The sequence below is a fragment of the Myotis nattereri genome, assembly GCF_964212035.1.
Source record: "Myotis nattereri genome assembly, chromosome: 4".
Classification (NCBI taxonomy): domain Eukaryota; kingdom Metazoa; phylum Chordata; class Mammalia; order Chiroptera; family Vespertilionidae; genus Myotis; species Myotis nattereri.
The window spans coordinates 105,584,317-105,608,622 of record NC_138079.1 but is presented as its reverse complement, the minus strand read 5'-3'; the positions used below and the strand labels follow the sequence as shown (position 1 = coordinate 105,608,622).

The 24,306-nt window shown below is 49.2% G+C and overlaps 2 protein-coding genes across 5 annotated transcripts in view; one reads left to right on the top strand and one right to left on the bottom strand.

Moving 5' to 3' along the window:
• Positions 1 to 10,840: 10,840 nt before the first annotated feature.
• ZNF48 (zinc finger protein 48) lies at positions 10,841 to 14,205 on the bottom strand. Its single transcript, XM_081090132.1, has 2 exons — positions 14,023 to 14,205; positions 10,841 to 12,923 (listed from the first exon to the last, which is right to left on the bottom strand). Exons 1-2 carry the CDS (start codon positions 14,099 to 14,101, stop codon positions 11,122 to 11,124), a joined length of 1,881 nt encoding a protein of 626 aa, XP_080946258.1. The 5' UTR covers positions 14,102 to 14,205; the 3' UTR covers positions 10,841 to 11,121.
• An 8,536-nt stretch (positions 14,206 to 22,741) lies between these two features.
• SEPTIN1 (septin 1) overlaps positions 22,742 to 24,306 on the top strand; it is a 5,231-nt gene continuing 3,666 nt past the window's right edge. The window contains exons 1-5 of one of the 4 annotated variants that reach the window (XM_081089928.1): positions 22,742 to 22,845; positions 23,180 to 23,244; positions 23,353 to 23,439; positions 23,664 to 23,787; positions 24,114 to 24,248. In XM_081089928.1, the coding sequence (XP_080946054.1) occupies positions 23,190 to 23,244; positions 23,353 to 23,439; positions 23,664 to 23,787; positions 24,114 to 24,248 (401 nt within the window). In that variant the 5' untranslated portion in view covers positions 22,742 to 22,845; positions 23,180 to 23,189. Of the gene's footprint in view, positions 22,846 to 22,949; positions 23,014 to 23,179; positions 23,271 to 23,352; positions 23,440 to 23,663; positions 23,788 to 24,113; positions 24,249 to 24,306 lie in introns of those variants that run through there. The other 3 variants (XM_081089925.1, XM_081089926.1, XM_081089927.1) reach the window with 3 other exon arrangements.

The following is a 24,306-nucleotide window of genomic DNA, read 5'->3' as shown; positions in this document are numbered from 1 at the left end:
CCGAGGATATTTTTTCAATTTAGAGAGAGTGGGAGGGAGTGGGAGACACAAAGAGAGAGAGAGAAACATGGATGTGAGAGAGACACATCAATGGCTAACCTTCCGCAGGAGCCCGGATGGGGCGGGATGCAGCCTGCGACCGCGGGACAGCTGCTCAGCTGCGGAGCCACACCAGCCGGGCTAAGTCGTGGCCTTTGAAGCCTTCCTCTCCCAGGAGTATGCAGGGAAATGAAATGTCACCCATTTATCAGTTTCTAAAAGCTGGTAATGAGCCCTTGGTAATAATTCAGAATGTCTCCTTTTAGTAAAGTTGGTTCGTATGTTCCTTCATCCAGATTTATGGGGTAACTGGTGACTGTTTCATAAGAAGAAAGACTTTGTTTGCCAAAAGAAGTAGATTTCAGGCTGAGGAGCAGTATAAGGAGATCTTTTGGCCAACAGAGATTAAAAGCTTCTGGAAATATACCTGGTTGAGTGGTTTGTTTTTTGTAAGCGGAAGCAAAGTCTGTTGAGGGACAGAGGGACTCCCTGCAGCAGGCAGGGAGGGAGCCCCAGTGGGTTTTCCCTAGTTGAGTTTGAATTGTGCCATTTGTATGTTCTACCCACCCAGAGAACTGGGGTGGTAAACACAATGGAAACACTGTAAAATAGGCCAAATATTACAAATGGATTGCACTATTTGCCCAGTGAAATGCGTCCTTCAGTCACTGTAACTCAGAGGGAATTTCCCAATTGGGATTTAATTTTTCCCAATAATAATTTACCTAGCCTTAAGGTTGTTGCTCTCCTGCCAGGAAATGCCTCAACCCGGTGAGAAAGCATACAAATCATCATATATGAAATGGTGGCATTTGGATAAAATTCAATTACCATACCACCCTAGCCAGTTTGGCTCAATGGATAGAGCGTCAACCTGTGGACTGAAGGGTCTTGGGTTCAATTCCGGTCAAGGGCACATGCCTGGGTTGTGGCCTTGATCCCCAGCGTGGGGCGTGCAGAAGGCAGCTGATCAGTGATTCTCTTGCATCATTGATGTTTCCATCTCTCTCTCCCTTCCACTTTGAAATCAATAAAAATATGCAAATTTTTTTAATTGAATTACCATACCTCAAATGGATCTAAAGGAAGTGGAAAATGTCCTTGGGATCCATGGACTGGTTTTCCAGGATTATATCTGGACAGATAGAACATCGGCTGTATACTTTATGATACAGTAAGAGAAGATTTCTAGTAATATTGCTTACTTCATGAAATCATCTTTTTGGGATAATTTACATGTATATGCTGAAGTATAGGGAGTTGGGCCCCTATAGGTAAGATTGGTTTCTGATTGAGTCCAAGCCATATGTGTTTGCCTGGGTCAAAGATTCCCGATACCTGATATTTTTAATCCTCACCCGAGGATTTGTTTACTGATTTGAGAGAGAGAGGAAGGGAGAGAGAGAAACATTGATGTGAATGGGACACATTGATTTGTTGCCTCCCGTATGTTTCCCAACCGGGAATCAAACCCACAACCTTTTGGTGTGTGAGACAATGGTCTAACCAACTGAGCCACACTGGCCAAGGCAAAGGTTCCCCCTTGTCGCCATATCCTCTTTCCTTCTGCAGCTGTCCATTGGAACGGTAAAAGTGAACCTTTTGATTTCATAGGAAGCAAGGATCAGTCTCGGGTCTAGATAATTTGGCTGTTTAATGCTGCCTGTCTAGCTGCAGCATCAGCTAAATGATTTCCTATTGCTTTCATGGTGGCAGCTTTAAAATGTCCTGGAATTTTGATAATTGCCAATTGTTTCAATTTCTGTATGATATCTAATAATTCTGCAACCTATTTTCTATTCTTTACGTGCTGTCCTGAGAAAGTTAAGAGGCCTCACTGTTTCTAAAACATTCTAGAGTTGTGAACTACACCAAGGGGATAGATTAGTACAAATATTGGCTATTTGATTGTTGGCCAATTGACAAGTCCGAGTTAGAATAATTAATTCAGCTTGTTGGACAGATCTTATTGAGGTAAATAAGAACCTTCCATTATATCCACCCTGGAAGTTAATCGGGTATCCAGCTCGGTAATATCACTGGTCACCTTTTACAGCTCCACCTGGAAGCCAAGTTAAGCCAGCATTACCAAGGAGTTTTCTGTAAACCATTCCTAGGAACAAGAAGGTGGTCAGTGGGCAAAACGTAATCATTGCTGTCTTCATCCTGCAGAGAAGGTAGCGAAGTTGCTGAGTTAAGACTGTTACATTAAGCCCTGACAGTATGGCTTACTGGGTGGGAAATGTTGCCAGTTCAGTTCCTGATGAGAGCACATGCCTGAGTTGTGAGCTTGATCCCAGTAGGGGGCGTGCAGGAGGCAGCTGATCGACGTTTCTCTCTCATTGATGTTTCTAACTCTCTATCCCTCTCCCTTCCTCTCTGTAAAAAATCAATAAAATATATTTTTATTTTTATTTTTTTATATTTTATTGATTTTTTTACAGAGAGAAAGGGAGGGAGATAGAGAGTTAGAAACATCGATGAGAGAGAAACATCCATCAGCTGCCTCCTGCACATCTCCCACTGGGGATGTGCCCGCAACCCAGGTACATGCCCTTGACTGGAATCGAACCTGGGACCTCTCAGTCCGCAGGCCGACGCTCTATCCACCGAGCCAAACCGGTTTCGGCTATTTTTAAAAATAAAATAAAAAATTGGAAAGTTTATAATTAAGGTGTCCCAGCGTGGGAGCTTGAGGCAGTTTTTCTTTAGCTCTTTAACAGGGCCGTGGGCACACAGTGCAATATACAGATCCTATAACATAGAAACCCACACCTGAAACCTATATGATCATATTAACCGATGTCACCCCAATACATTTATTAAAAAAGGAAAAAAATTAAAATATATAAATGTAGAGCTTTTTAAAAAATATATTTTTATTGTTGATTTCAGAGAGGAAGAGAGAGATAGAAACAATGATGAGAGAGAATCACTGATCAGCTGCCTCCTGCACACCCCACACTCAGTATCAACCCCGAATCCAATCGTGACCTCCTGGTTCATAGGTTGATGCTCAACCACTAAGCAACACCAGCTGGGCTCTTTTTATTTTTTTCTAAATCCCATTTCAGTTTTCTATAACCTTTCTTTCTCTTTTCTTTCTTTCTTTCTTTTTCTTCTTCTTCTTCTTCTTTTTTTTGTTTTGTTAATCCTCACCCGAGGATATTTCTTTCCCATTGATTTTTGGAGAGAGTGGAAGGCAGGGGAGAGACAGAAAGAGAGAAACATCAATGTGAGAGAGACACATTGAATTGGTTGCCTCCCACGCATGCCCCAACTATTAATTCTGTTGCTTTTGCTCCCAGAAGCCAGTAGGTACATTCATTGGAATAGGTCGGAATGGCCAGGATCACATGCTCTAACAGTTACATTGTTCCTTTGTGAGTCCATCAGGGTCCCGGAGAAAATCAGGGAAATCTTTAGGTAGATTCCTTAATTATGTTCTAGTCCAAGTAATATATACAGTTGCTGGTTCCCCTCTGCCTGAGACCAGCTTTTCTCCAAAGGGAGCTGCTAGAATTCTTGCATTATCCTTGTCTGAATTTCTATCCTCACTTTCCCCTAGGTCAGTGGTTGGCAAACTCATAGTCAACAGAGCCAAATATCAACAGTACAACGATTGAAATTTCTTTTGAGAGCCAAATTTTTTAAACTTAAACTATATAGGTAGGTACATTGTTATTAACTTAATTAAGGTACTCCTAAGGCTTAGGAAGAGCCACACTCAAGGGGCCAAAGAGCCATATGTGGCTCGCGAGCCGCAGTTTGCCAACCACTGCCCTAGGTCAGTATGGGAGGTGGTAGTGGAAGAGATAGAGAGGCGATAGAAGGGGAAGGAAGAAGGGAGAGAGAGGGCAAGTCCGGACAAGAAAGCTCAGAGAGCAAAGTATATAGGGGAAGAGCTGTAGAAGGGGGAAGAACAGGGTATTGGCATTTATTAGCGTTAGCAGCCTTCAGATCAGGGACAGCTCTACAAGTTCTTTTTTTTTAAATTTATTGATTGAGAGAGAGGGAAACTTGTTGCTTTACTTATTTTTTTTTTTATTCTCCCCTGCCCTGCTTTACTTATTTATGCATTCATGTTTGAGTCTTATATGTGCCCTGACTGGGAATCGAACCTGCAACCTTGGCATATCAGGATGATGCTCTAATCAACTGAGCTACCCAGACAGAATTCTAAAATTTCTTGTTCACTTAAAAAAAAAATTTTTTTTTTATTGCTTTCAGAGAGGAAGGGAGAGGGAGAGAGAGAAACATCAATAATGAAAGAGAATCATTGATCGGCTGCCTCCTGTATGCCACTTAGTAGGGTTCAAGCCCACAAGCTGACCAGGAATTGAACTGTGACCTTCTGGTTCATAAGTCAATGCTCAACCACTGAGCAACATTGGCCCGGCTAAAAATAAAATGATCGGCCCTGGCTAGACAGTTGGTTAGAGCATCATCCCAATATGCCAAGGTTGCAGGTTCAGTCCCTGGTCAGGGCACATACAAGAATCAACCAGTGAATGCATAAATAAGTGAAGCAGCAAATCAATGTTTCTCTCTCTAAAATGAATCGATAAATAAAATAAAAAAGAATTGATCTGTGCTCCTCCTAATTTTTTTTTTTTATTGATATTTTTACAGAGAGGAAGGGAGAAGGATAGAGAGTTAGAAACATCGATGAGAGAGAAACATCGACCAGCTGCCTCCTGCACACCTCCTACTGGGGATGTGCCTGCAACCAAGGTACATGCCCTTGACTGGAATTGAACCTGGGACCTTTCAGTCCGCAGGCCAATGCTCTATCCACTGAGCCAAACCGGTTAGGGCCTCCTAATTTAATTTTAGTTTTATTTGGATGTCTGCAGAGTCTGAACAAATTTCTAGGGATATTGTGTGGTGAGTTGAAGTGTGCTGCTTGAGTTGACTGCAAGGGGCATCGCCTCCGTAGTTGCATTCAGCCCTCTTAGGGTCCTGCTTTCTCTCCCTGGCTCTCTGAAACCGTGGTGAGAACTGAGAGCACTAGGTAACAACCTTTGAAGTGCACATCCCCAGATGAGTCAATTAATTAATTACAGTTTAGCTGGCATTCCCTATGGGGCTCTTACATCTCATGGGGGATGCCTCCTTGCAGCAGGCCAGTAAGACACTCGAAAATTCCTTGCCAAGTGGAATGAGGAAAATGAGACAGATGCTGAACAAACTGGTCCAGCAATTACAGCCAGTACAGACGGTCACCTCCCCAGAGATAACATCTAGGCTCTTGTATTTTAGCTCCAGGCCCAGAAAAGCAGCAAAACCAGGTGGGCTGCACCAGGACCAGCTGCAATGACTAATGACCCCCTGCCCTGATGCTGACCAATCAGTAGAGACCATGACCCTAAAAGGGCACACCTGGAAAACTGATGCATTTTCTACTGAATCCCTCCCCTTTAGACTTCCCCTAAGATTCCAGCCCGGGAGCACACGTGCCTTTCCCTCCCCCCTCCTCCCCCACAGGCACTCATCTCCTAAACTTTAAGGGTTCCCATGACACCTGCAACATGGGGAGCAACAGGCAGCAGCAGCTCCTCCTGGGCTCACCCCCTGAATCTGTCTCCAAGGCTTCCTTTTCTGTGACTTTCCAGTGAGCAAAAGCAGCCCAGCCTGGGCTCATTTCATCCCTGTAACATTTCTAGAGCCAAGCAGCCTCCCTTAGGTCTGTCCTGCTGCTGGTTTTATGTTAATCCCTTCCTTGGTTCACTGGCCCAGCTTTAATAAACATCCGCCCAATCACCTGGACTCATGTTGTGACATCTTTCCTGCACGAGGTCAAGAACCCACATGCTACAGGCTGGCCCTGGGCAGACCTGCTCAGGTCCAGGTCCCCTGTCTGGTAACACCCTGGCATCTCTACAAAGAAAAATGGAAATTTGGGTCCTAACTGGTGTGGCTCAGTGGATAGTGTCGGCCTGTGGATTGAAGGGTCCCAGGTTCAATTCCGGTCTAGGGCATGTACCTTGGTTGCAGGCACATCCCCAATAGGGAGTGTGCAGGAGGCAGCTGATCGATGTTTCTCTCTCATGGATGTTTCTAACTTTCTATCCCTCTCCCCTTCTCTCTGTAAAAAATCAATAAAATAGCCGAAACCAGTTTGGCTCAGTGGATAGAGCGTTGGCCTGCGGACTGAAAGGTCCCAGGTTCGATTCCGGTCAAGGGCATGTACCTGGGTTGCGGGCACATCCCCAGTAAGAGCTGTGCAGGAGGCAGCTGATCGATGTTTCTCTCTATCTCTCTCCCTTCCTCTCTGTAAAAAATCAATAAAATATATTTTAAAAAATCAATAAAATATATTTAAAAAGAAAGAAAGAAAGAGAGAGGAAGAAAGAAAGAAAGAAAGAAAGAAAGAAAGAAAGAAAGAAAGAAAGAAAGAAAGAAAGAAAGGAAGTTTGGGCTGGAGGGAGGAAATGCCCCTTATCTTCATAGCCAAATGAGTTTAGGTTCTCATTTATTCAGCAAAAAGTTCTTTGGTCAGACTCTCAGAAAGCAATTCCAATTGAAAAACCAAAGTTAAAAATTAGCCATTTATTTTTTTGCTTCTGTCCTGCCATAGCCTGGGTTCTACCAACCCTTAACCTTTAGTTCTATCTGGAGGGTTTTTTTTAAAATATATTTTTTATTGATTTCAGAGAAGGAGAGATAGAAACATCAATGATGAGGCTCGTTGATCGGCTGTCTCCTGCACATCCCCTACAGGGGATGGAGCCCGCAACCCAGGCATGTGCCCTTGACCGGAATTGTACCTGGGACCCTTCAGTCCACAGGCTGACACTCTATCCACTAAGCCAATCCAGCTAGGGCAGGATTTATTTTTTAATACTCACCCAAGGATATGCTTACTGATTTTTGAGAGAGTGAGAGAGAGAGAGAGAGAGAGAGAGAGAGAGAGAGAGTGATGGTTGCCTTCCATACCTGCTCTGACATGGGATCGAACTTGCAATCTTTTGGTGTACAGGGCAATGCTCCAACCGACTGAGCCACACCAACCAGGGCTCTATCTGGAGGATTTTTAAAAGCAGCTCACACCCAGCCAGTGTGGGTCAGTGGTTGAGCGTCAATCTATGAACTGGGAAGTCACAGTTAGATTCCCAATCAGGGCACATGCCCAATTGCCAGTTGCAGGCTCCATCCCCAATGGGGGGCGTGCAGGAGGCCAATCAATGATTCTCACCATTGATGTTTCTCTTTCTCTCTCTCCCTCTTCCTCTCTGAAATCAATAAAAATATTTTTTTAAAAAAACAGCTCAATGCCCTGGCCAGTTTGCTCAGTGATTATACTGTCAGCCCATGCATCAAAGGGTCATGGGTTGGATTCCTGGTCAAGGGCAGATATCTGGGTTGCAGGTTCAATCCCCAACCCCAATCAGGTATGTGTGGCAGGCAACCAACCAATGTGTCTCTCTCACATCGATGTTTCTCTCTCACTTTTGCCCGCCTTTCACTCTCTCTAAAAATCAATGGAAAAAGATCACTGGGTGAGGATTAACAAACATACATACATACATACATACATAAATTTTAAAACCGGCTCAAATAAAATCAGGGCCTCTTATCTTAAAACCAGAAGGTCCAGAATTCCAATGGAAACTCACCCAAGTTCACCCAATGCAAAAAAGATGCAAGACAAAGAACGGGTCAGTGGGGCACCTTGGGCTCCTGCCGGTGCTAAGCATGGGTCCAGGTCTGGTGGGCCTGGTGGGCCTCTTTGGAATCTTGGTGCACTACACCAAGTAAATGTCAGAATAAGAAATGTTCAAACCTATAGATTTTTTTTTTTAGTTTATTTGAGCAAAATTGATGACAACTGCCAGGAAGCAAAATCCCAACAGACTGAGAAAATGCTCCAGAGAATGGCAGTTTTGCACCTTATTTATACACTACAAACAAAGGAGGAGGCATAAGGGTTACATGAAATTCACTGGTGATAGATTAGGGAGGCAGGACAAAGCAAACGGTGGGGGGGGGGGGGGGGGGCAGGGGTAGCCGGGAGAGAATCTCTGGGATTGAATAAAAAGTAAAAGGAGCCGAAACCGGTTTGGCTCAGTGGATAGAGCGTCGGCCTGCGGGCTGAGGGGTCCCAGGTTCGATTCCGGTCAAGGGCATGTACCTGGGTTGCGGGCACATCCCCAGTGGGAGATGTGCAGGAGGCGGCTGATCGATGTTTCTAACTCTCTATCCCTCTCCCTTCCTCTCTGTAAAAAATCAATAAAATATATTTTAAAAAATAAAAGTAAAAGGAATAGACACATACTTCTTTTACCCAGTAGGTGGGCATAGGATAGCTAACAGTGAATTAACATGATCATAACAATGAGGGGATTTGTAGTCTCTGCTCTGGCCTGGTAGTTGTGCTTTGAGGGGGTCTGAAAAAAGGAAGTTTCTTTGATATCCCAAAGGCATGTTATTAGGTATATTTTTGCAGATGCAAAAAAGACTGTAACAGACAGGCTCGGCTAAGGTACAGATGGACCTCTGTTAGGGAAAATACCTGCCTAGGACATGACTGCTCACCATGAACTGCTTTTAGTCAGAAAGCTGTTTTTAAAATATGTATATATTTTTATTGATTTCAGAGAGGAAGGGAGAGGGAGAGAGATAGAAACATCAATGATGAGAGAGAATCATCAATCAGCTGCCTCCCCACTGGGGCTCGAGCCCACAGCCCGGGCATGTGCCCTGATTAAGAATTGATCGGTGAGCTCCTGGTTCATAGGGCGATGCTCCACCACTGAGCCACGCCAGCCGGGCTAGTCAGAAAGTTTCCATTTCAGACCGTCCTCTGTGGTTACTCCAGGTCTCCGAGTTTGTAAGGCGCCGTGCGGGCTCCCCGGAGCTTGTCAGGTTTAGTGTGTGGCCCCTTTTGTCCACAGTCAGATGTAATTTTACAAAGTTCTCTGCAGGGTGAGTTTCAGGCCCAGTCTGGTCAGGAGGGGAGACGAGGAAAACCAGCAAGGAGGGCCTCCAGTTAGGCCGATGGGTTTGTGGGCCAGAGCCTCCAAAAAGCCCGGGCCTGAATGCAAAACTCTAAGGTTTCCAGTGTGTGTAACAACCTGGGGGGCGGGGAGGACAGGACAGGGAGGAACCACACTGTAACCATCTCTTACGGGTTTCAGGCTAGCTTGTCCGAGGGTTATGATCTGAGAGCTCCTATCTGAGAGCCTCATGCAGATTAGCAGACAACCAACCAGGGAAGTAGCAGAGCGGTCTTGTACTTCATTTCTTAGGCGGGTGAACTGCCCTAGTCTCTCTCTCTTTTTTTTCTTTTTAAATTGATTTTGAGAAAAATAGGAGAGGGAGAGGAGGGAGGAGGAGGAAAAGAGAGAAACACGCATCGACCATCCATGCATTCATTGGTTACCTCTTCTATGTGCCCTGACTGGAGATGGAACCTGCAACTTTAGCATGTGGGGGACACGCTAAGCAACTGAGCTACGCTGCCAGGGCCACCCCAGCCTTTTTTGTCCCTGGCCCATCATTTCAGCTCCTCTCACGCCTTCCTCCCCATTGCCGCCCTCCTTAGAAAAAGCTAGCAATCGGAGTCCCGCTCCTAAAGACACCTGGATCGCTGGGAAATATGTTGGCCTTTTCCAGGCGATAGAGGTACACCTTTTGCCTTCTCTTTGCAATGTGCAGCCAAATGACCTGTTTCTTGACAAATGAAAAAGGGTCTCAGAGAAGTGGGGCTTCTCGGCAGGCAGAGCATCAATGCTGGGGCCTTCTGTCTGCACCAGCGCAGCCTACCACACTCCGGCCCACTTGTTGCCACTGAACACCCTCAGCCTGTGGGATCCAGAGATTTTCCTGTTAAGGGCCGCGCTGTATGGCGTGTGTGGTGTGGATGGCACCTTGTGGACACCGAGGTCTGGGACCTGTTGACAACGGGTGCCTATTTAACCAGATGTAAGAGCTAGAAAACAGCTAAGTCCACTTCTTTGACCAGAACGGAGGGCAAGGGACCCACACGTTTACACACAGCTTGGGGATTCCGCCTGTTGTGACCCTTGGACACCTTTTCCACCCCTCACCACACACACACACACACACACACACACACACACACACACACACACGAGTCCAAGCCGCAGACAAGCAGTTTATTGGCAAGGAAACCTGGAGCTGTGTCTGTCTGGCCTTGGAACTTCCCTGGCTTCTCCTCATTCCAGTCCTGCCCTCCCAGCCGCTTTCTCTGCGGGTGTGCACAGGGCCTGGGCCTGGCGTGCAGAGCAGTTCTCCTCCTGCTCTCTGGCCCATTCTGCCAGCGTCCAGATGTCAGGGTGGGTGGGGTCCTCCCGGACAGGCAGGTCTGGGTTCTGTCCACGGGGGCCCTTCCTGGCCTAGACCATGTCCAATGGCCTGAGGCTGGGCACTGCCTGCCGCACAGCAATACTCTCCTTAGAAGGATGATCAAGTTGCCCCTGCCTAGTTCTGGCCCCTAAACCCCAAGTCTCAGAAGGTTGGACCAAACCATGGTCCAGGGTGCTGACCCATTCTTAACAGGTTAGAGTAGCTGTGGGCAAACTACGGCCCGCGGGCCGGATCCAGCCAATTTGAAATGAATAAAACTAAAAAAAAAAAAAGACCGTACCCTTTTATGTAATGATGTTTACTTTGAATTTATATTAGTTCACACAAACACTCCATCCATGCTTTTGTTCCGGCCCTCCGGTCCAGTTTAAGAACCCATTGTGGCCCTCGAGTCAAAAAGTTAGCCCACCCCTGGGTTAGAGGCTACAGGAATTTAGGGTTAAAGACTCCAGGCTCAGACCAGTTTCTTAATTCAACAAAGATTTATTGAGTGCCTACTGTGCACGAGGCAGTGTTCTAGAAGCTGGGGGTATAGACCACACTGGCAAGGTCCTGACTGAGCCCAGCTGGGACAGTTTCCTGAGCTTCAAGATCATTGTCTCCAATCTTCATCTATTCACTGCTTTCTCCATTTCTTCCCCTCCCACCTTCTTTCCTTCTCTCTCCCACCAACTCCCAGGTCCCTTCTTCTCTGATTAGGCAAGATGCCACCCCTGTGGTCTCCTGCTCCTCCACCCTCCCTCTGCCCCATCATTCCAGTCCCACTGGTGGCTCCTCCTTGAGGGGCCTTGCCAGACCACCCCCGGTCCCAAAGGGCCTCAGGACCAGATGCCCACGCTGGTGCTTGATCCGGGCAGAGCTGTCAGCAAAACCCTTGCCACACTCTGCACACTTGTATGGCTTCTCCCCAGTGTGTGTGCGCCTGTGTTTGACCAGGTCTGAGCTCCGGGGGAACTCCTTCCCACAGAAGCCGCACACATGGGGCTGGCTGAGTCCGGAGGGCTGGGCCCGGACTCGGGGTCGAGGGGCCATGGGCGCTGGGCCGGGGGGATTATGTGGCCTCAGGAGAGTGGATGGTGGTGGCGGCCGAGCCTGTTCACCACGGTGGGTACGGAGGTGCTTGACTCGGGCTGAACTGTCAGCAAAACCCTTGCCACACTCAGGGCAGAGATAGGGCTTCTCCCCCGTGTGCACCCGATGGTGTTTCACCAGGTCTGAGCTTCGGCGGAAGCCCTTGCCACACTCGGGGCACTTGTGGGGCTTGTCACCCGCGAGTGGTGGGGGTGGCTCCCCAGCCTGTGGGCCCCTGGGCTCTGGCTCCAAGCCAGGCAGGCCAAAAGGCCCGTCACCTGAGTGCGAAGGGCTTCGAGGTGTCAGTGGGGGGCTGGTACCAAGAGGAGGTGGCGGGGAGCTGGAGCTGGGGGGTGGGCTGGGGATCAGGGGAGCCAGGGGGTAGCCTGGGAAGCTGAAGTCCTGCGGCTCCATGTGAGTCAGGCGGTGGCGGAGAAGCGTGGAGCTGAGGCTGAAGGTGCAGTCACACTCGGGGCAGGCGTGAGGCCTCTCGCCGGTGTGGGTGCGGAGGTGCTTGACCCTGGCAGAGCTGTCGGCGAAGCCCTTGCCACACTCAGGGCAGAGGTAGGGCTTCTCTCCCGTGTGCACCCGAAGGTGCTTCACCAGGTCTGAGCCCCGGGCAAATTCCTTTCCACACACATCACAGCCAAAAGGTTTGGGCCCCAGGTGACTGCGCTGGTGGCTCAGAAGACTGCAGCTGAGCACAAATCTTTTGCCGCAATCGGTGCAGATATATGGCTTGTCCTGGGCTTTGGGTCCCTGTGTGGCTGCCGTGGCTGCTCGAGACGGCGGCCGCCGGGGCACCATGGGCCGGGGGGGCTGCTCCCCACGGTGTGTTCGCTGGTGCTTGATGCGAGCAGAACTGTCGCCAAAGCCCTTGCCACAGATGCCACACTTGTAGGGCTTCTCGCCCGTGTGTGTCCGCTGGTGCTTCACCAGGTCTGAACTCTGCCGGAAGCTCTTGCCACATTCACCACAGATAGTGGGGCGCTCCCCGGCAGGGACCCTGGACCTAGGAATCTTTGGAGGGCCCTGGGCTGGCGGTCTGGCTCTGTAGGGCTTTTCGCCACTATGAGTTCGCTGGTGTTTGATCCGGGCAGAGCTATCCCCAAAGCCCTTGCCGCAGACCCCACACTTGTATGGTTTCTCCCCGGTGTGTGTCCGCTGATGTTTCACCAGATCCGACATCTGCCGAAAGCTCTTGCCACACTCGCCACATACAGCAGCCCGATCACTAGCCTGGCCCCAGCGTGGTTCTCCCAGGAGCCGGGGGCCTCTGTCTCGAGCCTGAGGTTTTCCTGGTCCTTCTCTCTGGACCCACAAGTCATCCCAGGTCTGGATGCCTTCAGGCTTGAGAGAGGCATTTCCTACTTCATGACCTGGGGCCAAATCATCCTCTTCCTTGAACCCCAAGTCATCCTCCTGTGGGGTAGGTTCAAACTCATCTGCCCGAGACATCTCCACATTCTCACCCCCGAGACCTGGGGAAAGAAAAGCGATTTGTAGACCTGCCCTGCCGCTCAGCCCAGAAAGGCTTCTTGACAATCTGTCATCACAAGGATCTCTCTCTCTCTCTCTGAGCTTCTAAAGAACTTACTATTGTCTGCGCCTCTCATTAATAATAGTATTTTCCTTTTAACCACGCCTTTGATACGCGCCAATCACCGAACTAAGCATTCCTCAACACTTGCAAACGACCCCATGAGGTAATGCCATTACTATGCCCATCTGCAGACTCAGAGAATTTAAGTCACTTGCTCAAGGTTATAAAGATTAGCAAGTAGCACAGCCAGGTTTCTAACTCAGGTCTGTCTGACCCCCAGGCCTGTGTCACCACTGCATCATATTGTCCCTACTTAGAAAAACTGGTATTTGCTATTTCAATGCTGTCTTTTTGGTTTTAGCCGATTCTGTAATTTATTACTTCAGTCGTCTGTGTTTACCGGAGATGCCCCAGACACACACCGACCCCTCAAGATGCTTAGGGCTGGTAGGAGAAATAAGGCAAAGCAAAAATAATCATACTTGTGGGTTCAGAATAACTGCACTGTCACCAAAGTAGCAAATGTATAAATACAGAGAGAGAGACAGACAGACAGACAGACAGACAGACACTGGGGGATAAGCTGGAAAGGGATGTTGGGAGTAGGGGCTGAACCGAACACTAGGCTAAGACTCTTAATTAGGAGGCAGAAGGCGCTAGGGGAGGTTTTAGAGGAGGGAGACCAGATCGGATGCAGTCTGGGCTCCATGCGGGCGCAGGGTGCATCGCTGGGGAAAAGCGGGCTGAGGGAGGTGGTTGCCACTGCCCGGCGAGGCAGCAGGAGACCCGCCGCCGGGCACAGGCAGCGAGGGCGAGAACTGCTGGGGAGGGCGAGTCCTTGAGATGATGCCCTACCGGCCCGGCGCACAGTAGGTGCACAGGCACACGGACTCCCTCTGTTTTTGCTCCTGCTCCCCTCTCTCCCTGGAAACACAGTTCATGGCCGATTTTCCTGCGTCTTGGCGAGGCGGAGCCCAGCATCGCAGCCCCCAGCCCAGCTCTCACCTATACATGGCGGCGCATCGCCGCGGCCTCACCTGTGCGGGCGCCGCCCGGCGGCTCCCCTTCCTCGCGGCCGTGCGGGTCCGGACCCCAGGGCTCCCCCGCGCGCTCCATCGCAGGCTCGCGCCTGGGCCAGGGGACAAGCACAGCCCCGGTCACGCGGCCACGTGCGGCCCGCGCCCGGCCGTTGCTCTCCGCCGGCGGGCGCGGGCACCGGGCACCATCTGGGTCCGAGGTGCCGGGCGCGGCTCCCGGTGCCCGCCCCGCACCCCCGCCCCCGCCGGCGCCCCTGCACCTGCTGCTCCTTCCGGCTCGCGGCCGCCCGCCCCGCTGGGCGCCTCCGGCTCCGCCGCCCCGCGCTCCCCGGAGCCCCGGGGTGAGCGCGGCGCCCGGGCCCCCGACAGCTCTGGGATGCGGGCTCCGCGTCCAACGGGGAGGGGACTCGGACCAGCGTCCCGGGGCGGCCGCCGGGGGCGGGGACGGGAAACGGAAGAGCGGGCCGCGCGGAGCCGCTCTAGGACCCGGAGGAGCCGCGCGCCGGCGGCGGCCGGGCGGTCGGCCGAGCTCGGGGGCGGCGGGCGGGCGGGGAGGGGGCTGCTCTGAGCCGAGGACGGGCCCGAACTCGGTGGTGTTAACCGTGTGCCTCCTGGTGACGAGCCGGACGCTCCCAACTGTCGCTGGGCCGGGCCCTCGGGTCGGCGGCCGGGGAGACAAAGAGCTCCCGCCGCGGACCGGCCGGGGTGCGGGGCCGCCCGGCAGACAAAGGGCGGCGGGGACCTGCGGCGGGGGGCGTGGCTCCGAGGCGCTGGGAACAAAGCCGGCCGGTCCGCGACTCGGAACAAAGCGGGGCCGGTCTGGGCGCCGCGGGCCGGGTGGGGGCGGGGCGGGGCGGGGGGATGGGCCGGGCGGTGCGGAGACGAGGCCGGGTGCCTCCGGGGACGCCGCTGGGGAGAGGCGGGCAGAGGCGTCGGCCCTGCGGCCGGAGCGGAGACCCGGAGCCGGACTCAGAGTCGTGCCCTGAGGGCGCCGAGTCAGCGGACGCTGAGGCCGAGCCGAGAGGCAGCGGCTGCTGCAGAAACAGATCCACCGTCATGGAGCGGAGGCGGAGGAGCTGAGAACAGCCAGGGTCCCGGAGAGGCAGGGCTCCAGGCCGAGCAACAAAGACAGTGAAGCCAGCAGAGACACAGGGCCACGGGGCGACCAAGACCCGGGACAGGTCGCAGCCCTGCCCAAGGCCGCGCCGGGAGAGGCGGAAACCTAAGCCCCGTTTCCCAGCTTGGGGGGCCCTGGCTGGGCCCGAGTCCCAGTGTCTGCCCTTTGGGGCGGCTTTTCTGTGGGGCCGAGCGCCTGGGAGTCCCTGCAGCCCATCTGATGATGGGGAGGGGGGACAGTATTAATCCACATTTATTAGCCACGCTTTGCTAAGCCAAGAATGTGGTATCAAGCGATGGGACGCATGTAAGATTTGTCCTTGGGGTGCTGCCAGGCTGAAGGGACAAGCACACCGATCGTGGAAAATGAACGCCAAGGCCTGTGCTACTTGCCCCCGTAGCGGGAGGGCAGGAGGCGTTCTGACCCGGGAACGAGTCCGCTTGATTCTGTGTGTCTGTGTGCGTGGATGTTAGACAGAAACAAGGACCACAAGTCAACACATGCGTATGGCTCACCAACCAATGTCTACTGTCTAGGCCTTGAAAATAATACAAAGAAGCTTATGAGGAAGCGCTCGGCCCACTGGAGTATGGAAATGTGCAGATGACCCGGTTCCGAAGGAGAGTAGGGCAGAGAGCGGGATGCCGCTGTAGAGTTTAGTGGCGCTGGACCTGTCTTTAAGGTCATTTGTTTGGTTTCTGGCTTTGTCATTGACTGCTGTTTGACCTTGGGGAAAGTACTTCTGTTTCCTCAACTGTGAAATGGGAACATTAATACCTCATTTGAATGGTTGAAGATTAGTATGTGTAAAAACACTTTGCAAAAAAATATCAGCCGTTGGTCCTTTGGCGCCGCTAGAGTAACCAAGGAAGGTGTGGCATTTTTGAGCTGGTACTTCAAGGACAGCTAAGATTTCAGAGTCCAGAGTCTGGCTGACGGGGGGGGGGGGCTGAATGAAGAACTCCATACGGAGGGAGTGAAATGCACAATGGCCCACATACTAACTGAAAACCTAGAATGTGCTAGCAGATTGCGATCCAAGATGATTGAGACCTATCCTCAAAGAGGGCAATTGAGAGCATTCCCGTTTTAATGTGTCGTGAGTTTATATAGTAGGAAAGCAGTGAAAGCGTGTATGGTAAGTTTATTCATTTATGCCACAGACATTTGGGGGTCCAACATGTGGCAGGTATCTGTGGCAGCAAACAGGTAAGAAGTTAAAAAATGGCCAAGAGCTAGCCCCTCTTGAAGGAACCTTCCCCCCAAAGCTGAGCAGCCCACACATCATACTCTTGCAGAGCTGGCTTTGACTGAGAAGACAAAGCCGCAAGTTACTAGGTCTGAACCTGAACTTGGGTTTAAAGATACAGTAGCCCCTCCAGGAAATGCCTGGTCCGGCCATAGGTAGCTATGAAAACATAGCAAGATAAAAAGAACGAATCCAAATAAAAACTATGTAGATATGTGTAAACATATTTTTAAATATGTTTTTATTGATTTCAGAGAATAAGGGAGGAGAGAGGAAACATCAAGGATGAGAGAGAATCATTGATCTGCTGCTTCCTACCTGCCCCCCTACTGGGGACTGAGCCTGCACCCTGGGCAACCTGCAGCCCGCCCTGACCAGAATCGAACTGGTGACCTCCTGTTTATGGGTTGATGCTCAGCCACTGAACCACACCGGCCTGGCTAAAAATATATTTAAAAAAATAAAAATAACCCAGATTATTACATGGAAAAACTGCTGTGTACCATGCGTTGCCCCTTAGGAAGCTCAAGGTGGGATCTTTGTCTAAACAACCCCCAGACCTTATCACATGAATGACTATGCATGATTTGTTGGAGTTAAAAAGCATATAAATAGAATATTGCATCACTATTAATTCACATCATCTCTAAACTTAACACAAAAGACCAGCCAAGCACCTTTCCTGCAGAGCAAATTTTAAAAATATATTTATTGATTTTTTAGCAAGTGAGGGAGACAGAAACATTGATTTGTTGTTCCACTTATTTTTTAAATGTTTTTATTGATTTCAGAGAGAAAGGGAGAGAGTGAGAAACATCAACATCAATCAGTTGACTCCTGCACGCACCCCAACCTGGGATAGAACCAGCAACCCAGTCAAGTGCCCTGACTGGGACTTGAACTGGCGACCTTTCAGTGCACAGGACGATTGCCCAACCAACTGAGCCACACTGGCTAGAGCTATGTTACTTCCTTTGACTCAGCAATTCCTTTTATAGGAATTAGGCCCAAGGAAATGGCTGGACAAGTACACAATGATATTACCACAAAGATGTTCGTCCCTGCTCAACATTGCTTATCCCAGTGAAGAATGGGAATCAACCTAAATACTGAGCATCTATAAAAATAGCAATGTAGATGTGCATTTATCATCATAGAAAGAAAAAGAAAAAATGTACAAAAAATAAAAAATAAAAGCTGTATAGCCCTGGCTGGTTTGGCTCAGTGGATAGAACGTTGGCCTTCAGACTAAAGGGTCCCTGGTTCCATTCTAGTCAAGGGGACATGCCCAGGTTGTGGGCTTATCCCCAGTGTGGGGCTTGCAGGAGGCAGCCAATCAATGATTCTCTTTCATCATTGATGTTTCTATCTCCCTCTCCTTTCCTCTCTGAAATCAATAAAAATATATTTTAAAAGAGAAAGATGTATAGAACATACTAGTATGAATGGACAGAAACAGGCTTCCAAACAAAGTTATAGTATGATCCTATTTTTGTAAATATATATTAATATGTAGAGGCATAGGAGAAAATCTAGAAAGATAAAAAGGCTTAATAGTAGTGATATTAGATGTAAATTTTTCTATTTGCATTTTTTAAAATTTTCTATGAGAATATGTGTTGGTTATACAATAAATGAATATACATGTTTATTTTACATGTTATTTTAAATATATTTTATTGATTTCAGAGAGGAAGGGAGAGGGAAAGAGAGACAGAAACATCAATGATGACAGAGAATCATTGATCGGCTGCCTCCTACACACCCCAAATTGGGGATCGAGCCCGCAACCCAGGTATGTGTCCTGACTGGGAATTGAACCATGACCTTGTGGTTCATAGGTCGATAACCACTGAACCATGCCAGCCAGGCCCATGTTATTGTCTTAAAGGTTGCTGAATAACTCAGGGAAGAGCTGATCAGAGTCTGAACCGTGGGCAGGAGCAAGAGGGTAGAGGGTATAAAAAGAAAGGGACCAATTTTTCTGATTGATACGAAGCACTTGGACACACATTGGCTATATCCTGTGGAGAGCAAGGGTGGGAGGAGTTCAGTTTTAACTGACTCAGGGCTGCTCAGCCTGATGAGCAAGGAGGAAGGATTGTGGTGAAGGGAGAGGAGCATTTTCCCTTCCCTTGGCTTCTGGAAGGACTGTTTATCCCTCTTACACTACTTTAGCATCAGTGCTGTCACACTTTTGGCTATTTCTGTCTCCCCAGAGGACCGTAAGTAACCCTGACTGATTCACTCTGTTTGGATCCTCAGCAACGAATTTACAAGAACCCACTAGATGTGAACTGGTGGCACTGTCACACCCCCAGCTCATTCCATAACAATACTAGCATTCTGTGCAGGCTCATCTCATCTGCCAGGCACAGTACTAACAGCTTTTTGTGTATTAGATCATATAATCTTCATCATGACCCTATCAGGTAGAATTTGTTGATGGTGCCATTTAACAGATAAAGAAACTAAGTCAGGAACTCTTTCCTCCTCCCCACTTGGGAATCTGTACTTGTTCTTCAACAAATCTCCACCTTTGTTATACCATCTTCAAAAAAAAAAATAAAAAGAAACTAAGTCACAGAGAGGTTAAAGTAAAATGCCATGGTCACACAACAAGTAAGATGACACTCTTAATGTCTCTATAATCATGTGAAGTTTGCACAACTTCTGTGAATTCAGTGTGGCAGGAGCTTCCAAACTCATTTGATAGATGAGGAAAGTGAGATTCAGAGGTGATTTTTTCCCAAGCTTACATGAGGGGAACAATACTAAAAACGGAGTTGAAGTAAGGATAAGATATACACATGGCAACATGGATAAATCTTCAAAATAGTGCTGAATTGCCCGGCCGGCGTGGCTCAGTGGTTGAACATCGACCTATGAACCAGGAGATTGAGGTTCTATTCCTGGTCAGGGCACATGCCCGGGTTGCGGGCTCGATCCCCAGTGTGGGGTGTGCAGGAGACAGCTGATCAATGATTCTCATCATTGATGTTTCTGTCTCTCTCTTCCTCTCCCTTCCTCTCTGAAATCAATAAAAATATATTTTTAAAAATAGTACTGAAAAAAAAAAATGAAGTAGCAAAAAAAAAAAAAAAAAAATAGTACTGAGCCCTGGTCAGTTTGGTTCAGTGGATAGAGCATCTGCCTGAAGACTGAAGGGTCCCAGGTTCAATTCCAGTCAAGGGCATGTACCTTGGTTGCAGGCACATCCCCAGTGGGGAGTGTGCAGGAGGCAGCTGATCACTATTTCTCTCTCGTCGATGTTTCTAACTGTCTATTCCTTTCCCTTCCTTTCTGTAAAAAAAATCAATAAGATATATTAAAAAAAAATAGTGCTGAATGAAAAAATTCACAGAAATGTATTCATATATATATTAATATATAAAACCATTTGCATAAATTTATACTGTATACTAGCCCTAGCTGGTGTGGCTCAGTTGGTTGGAGCATCATTCTGTATACCAAAAGGAGAATTTGATTCCCCATCAGGGCATTTACCCAGGTTGTGGGTATGTGCAGGAAACAACTGATAGATGTTTCTCTCTCTCTTTCTCTTTCCCTTTCTCTAAAATAAATAATAATGAAATAAAAAATGTACTGTATTGTACACATATTTCAAAATTTATACAATACAAAAATTACACATTAAACTCATTAGAGTGAAGAGGGGAAAGGATTGAGCTATAGGCTGTATTAATCTGCTCAGGCTGCCATAAGAGAATGCCACAATCTTAAATAGACATTTATTTTCTCATAGTTGTAGAGATTGGAAGTCCAAATTCAAGGTGCCAGCAGGGTTGGTTTCTGGTGAGGCCTCTCTCCAGAGGCTGTAGATTGCCGCCTTCTCACTGGTCCTTACATGGTCTTTCCTCTCTGCAGAGAGAGATCAGTGGTATCTCTTCTTATGACCCCAGACCTACCAGATCACGGCCCCACACTTATGAACTCATTTCACCTTGATTACCTCCTTAAAGGCCCTATCTCCAATACAATCACGTTGGGGGTTAGGGTTCCCACACATGAATTTTTGAGAAACACAAGTCAGTCCATAACATGGGCTAAAAGGGACATAATAAAACCACAAGAAGTGGAGAAAGAAAATGGGCAGGATCCAGATCAAGCAGGCCCTTACAAGGCATAATAATGAGACTAGCTTTTTTATTTTTTAAAAATATTTTTTCATTGATTTGAGAGAGAGAGAGAGAGAGAGAGAGAGAGAGATATCAATGATGGATCCAGCCAGTAGCCAGGCACATGCCTGAACTGGGAATCGAACCATGACCTCCTGGTTTTTAGGTCGACGCTCAACCACTGAGCCATGCCGGCTGCCCTAGCTTTTTTTTTTTTTTTTTTTTTTAATGCTTGCTTTTTGTATTGTTGTTGTTAATCCTCACCTGAGGATATTTTCCCATTGCTTTTTCAGAGAAAATAGAAGGGAAGGAGGGATGGGGAGAGAGTGAAACATCGATGTGAGAGAGATCATGGACTGGCTACCTCCCCAACGTGCCCTGTCCAGGGGGTGGGGAGCCCAAGTACGTGCCTGCCCTTGACTGGGAATCAAACCTGCGGTCCTTCAGTGTGCAGGCCCGAATCTACAGAAACCCACTTTGCCACACTGGCCAGGGCAAGGAGACTAGCTTTAAAGGCTCAGAGAGGCCCTGGCCTGTGTGGCTTAGTTGGTTGAGCATCCTCCTGTGCACTTAAAAGGTTGCTGGTTCTGAAAGATCAGTCGGAGGTTGAAAAAACAGGTGACACAGGCTTTATTAGAGGAAAGACCTGGCGGGCTGTCTCGCAAAGGGAGAGCAGCAGCTCGTGCAGCGATAAGAACTCTTATTTAAGGAGAATGAGGAAGACAGGAGGGCTTGGGGTACTTGGTGAGAGCTGGTTGGTTAGTCAATGTATATGTCCATACAAGGTGCTCCTTCTGGGTTGGGGCCACATCACATTTACAGTAAGTCATCGCCATTCCAGGGACGGGTGGGTTTAGTAATCACATTCCCGGGAAAGGTGAGTCTATCAGGTTCAATTCCAGGTCAGGGCACATGCCTGGGTTACGGGTTTCTGGCTTGATAGGGGGAGAAGGGGTCGTGCAGGAGGCAATTGATCAATGTTTCACATGGATGTTTCACTCTCTCTCTCTCCATTCCTCTCACTCTAAAAGTCTTTTAAAAAATAAAACTCAAGAAAAAATCTTTTTAAAAAAAGGCTCAGAACCCTACCTGGTTTGGCTCAGTGGATAGAGCATAGGCCTGTGGACTGAAGAGCCCTGGGTTCAATTTTGATCAAGGGCATATGCCCGGGTTGCTGGCTCAAGCCCCAGTAGGGGGCGTACAGGAGGTGGCCAATGATTCTCATCATTGATGCTTCTATCTCCCTCTCCCTTCCCCTCTGAAATCAATAAAGATATATTTTAAAAATAAATAAATAAATAAAATAATTTTTTAAAAAAAGGCTCAGAGAAGTCACTCAGTTCATAAATGCTAAGGTCAATTGATATATAACTGATTGACTCCACAGTTCATGTAATCTGAAACCACTGAGTCCTGATAAAGTGGAAATGTGTGTATTTCATTTTACATTAGGAAAACGGAGTGCAGAGAGGCCAAATGACTTGCCTAGGGCCGCATAGAAGAAGTTCTTTCTGAGTTTTATTGGCACTTTCTGTGTGCCAGTCCTTGTGTAAGACACGGAGGATATAGAAATTAGGGAAACATGGTCCCTGCCCTTAGAAAGCCCAGCCATGAATAGAAGAGACATCCAGATAAGCAAATGTGGTCATTGGAGGGGCCTGTTACAGGTGCTGGGAAGTCCAGAGGAGGGAAAATGACTCTGCCTAGGGTAAGTTGAGGAAGATTTCAGAGGAGGAAGAGCCCTTTTAACCAAATCCTTGAAGGATGAAGAGTTCACCTGATGCAAAAAAAGGAAAAGCTCGGTATGGGCAGAGTCCAGGATGTGGGCCCTTGCGAAGGGAGAGTGAGTAAAGGCGTGATGAGGCCAGATGGGGAAGGCTTTGCTGCCGGGTGAGAAATTGGGCTTGATTCTGAGCTGGGGAACCCTGGAAGAGTTTCAAGCAGGGGCTGCCTTGGCCAGGATTCTAAGGACGGTCTCTCTGGCGGTTGTCCAATGACCTGTAGTCTTTTTAAGAATCCATTGCATTTAAAGAAAAAAAATCCATTGTGTGAGCTGGTGAGAAAAAATGACGGCCCCTCCCACCTCCAATCCTTTTATGGGTTTTATCACGTAGACCGAGGATATTTTTTTTTTTTTAACTATCCCTGTCAAAGCCTTCATCTCACTGCTAGACAGACCAACCTGCTTCCTTCCTCTCCGCCTACACTGCACCTCCCACCAGGGTGATGCACCAGACAATGCGACTTGGGAGAAAGGTGTGCAAAGGACAGAGGGGTTCAAGCTTCCCGTAGGGATGATGGGCAAAGGAATCCAGATGGTGAGGACCCCAGGTGTTCTTGGTCTTGGCTTTCCCCACCTCTCAGGGGCCAGTTAAGCATCTCAGCTTCCTACATTGCCCGCCCCCTTGCTTGCTGCACTCAACTTCCTGCCTCACCAGAGGAAGTGGGGAGAGACAGCAGGTACAGCAACAGCGACGGGGGCCATGGTGAGTCCTTATGCCTAAGAATCCAGGCCCCCAGGCCCCAACCGCCAGGGCAGCCAGGCCCAGGTCAAACCACAGTAGGCTGACTTCTCGCCCTTGAGATCAGGTTATACTGGGGGCCCTGTCTGCTGCTCCCAGCAGCCTGATATTGTCTACCCCCCACCAACAGGACAAGGAGTATGTGGGTTTCGCAGCCCTTCCCAACCAGCTGCACCGCAAGTCCATCAAGAAGGGGTTTGACTTCACACTCATGGTGGCAGGTCTGGGGGTTTTGGAGGCGGTGGGTCCTCAAGAGACCCTGGCTGTCCTCTGACCTGACCAACTGGGCCTGCCTGTCCACAGGGGAGTCAGGCCTGGGGAAATCCACCCTCATCAACAGCCTGTTTCTCACCAACCTCTATGAGGATCGGCAACTGCCAGAGGCCAGCGGTAAGACCCTCCCCATCCTCTCCAGGCCCTCTACCCCCTTCTATCTCCCCAGGCTACACTATCTTCCTTTCCATCTGCGCTCCCATGACTTTCTGGGGGACTCGGGCAGCTTACAGCTTCTTCCCCTAAAAAACAATAGGTGGGGGCAATTGTGATACTGAGAAAGGAAACTAGTCCTTCCTCAGACCCCTACCCAGTTCCCTGATCTCTTCCCGTACCCATAGCTCGCTTGACACAAACGCTGACCATTGAGCGTCGGGGCGTGGAGATCGAGGAGGGGGGTATTAAGGTGAAGCTGACCTTGGTGGACACACCTGGCTTTGGGGACTCGGTGGATTGCTCAGACTGGTGAGGAGCGGGGGAGGGAATGAGGGATCGTCTTCCAATATGGCTGGCTACTTGGTGGAAACTGAGGGTGTCAGTGACAGGGCTGGTCTGCCCTGGCCTCCCACCCACCCTGACTGAAAGGTGGGGGGCATTTCTGGTGGCTGTGTGTCCCAAAGTGCCCTGTGCTTCCCGACATCTCACTTATGATCCTGCCAGTTTCCTGACTTCTTTGGTTGGAGACAAAGAAACTACTTCCCACCCCCACAGTCCTGGCTAGTCTTGCCCCCTTCCCTGCCATGTGACCCCTGATCTCCCACCACATGCTCTCTCCCCTCCCCACATCCCAGCTGGCTGCCCGTGGTGCGCTTCATTGAGGAGCAATTTGAGCAGTATCTTAGGGATGAGAGTGGCCTGAACCGGAAGAACATCCAGGATTCCCGTGTCCACTGCTGCCTCTACTTCATCTCACCCTTTGGCCGGGGGTCTGAGGGCCGCCCTGGGGGTTGGGCATTTGGGGAGGGCTTGGGAGGTGACTCCATA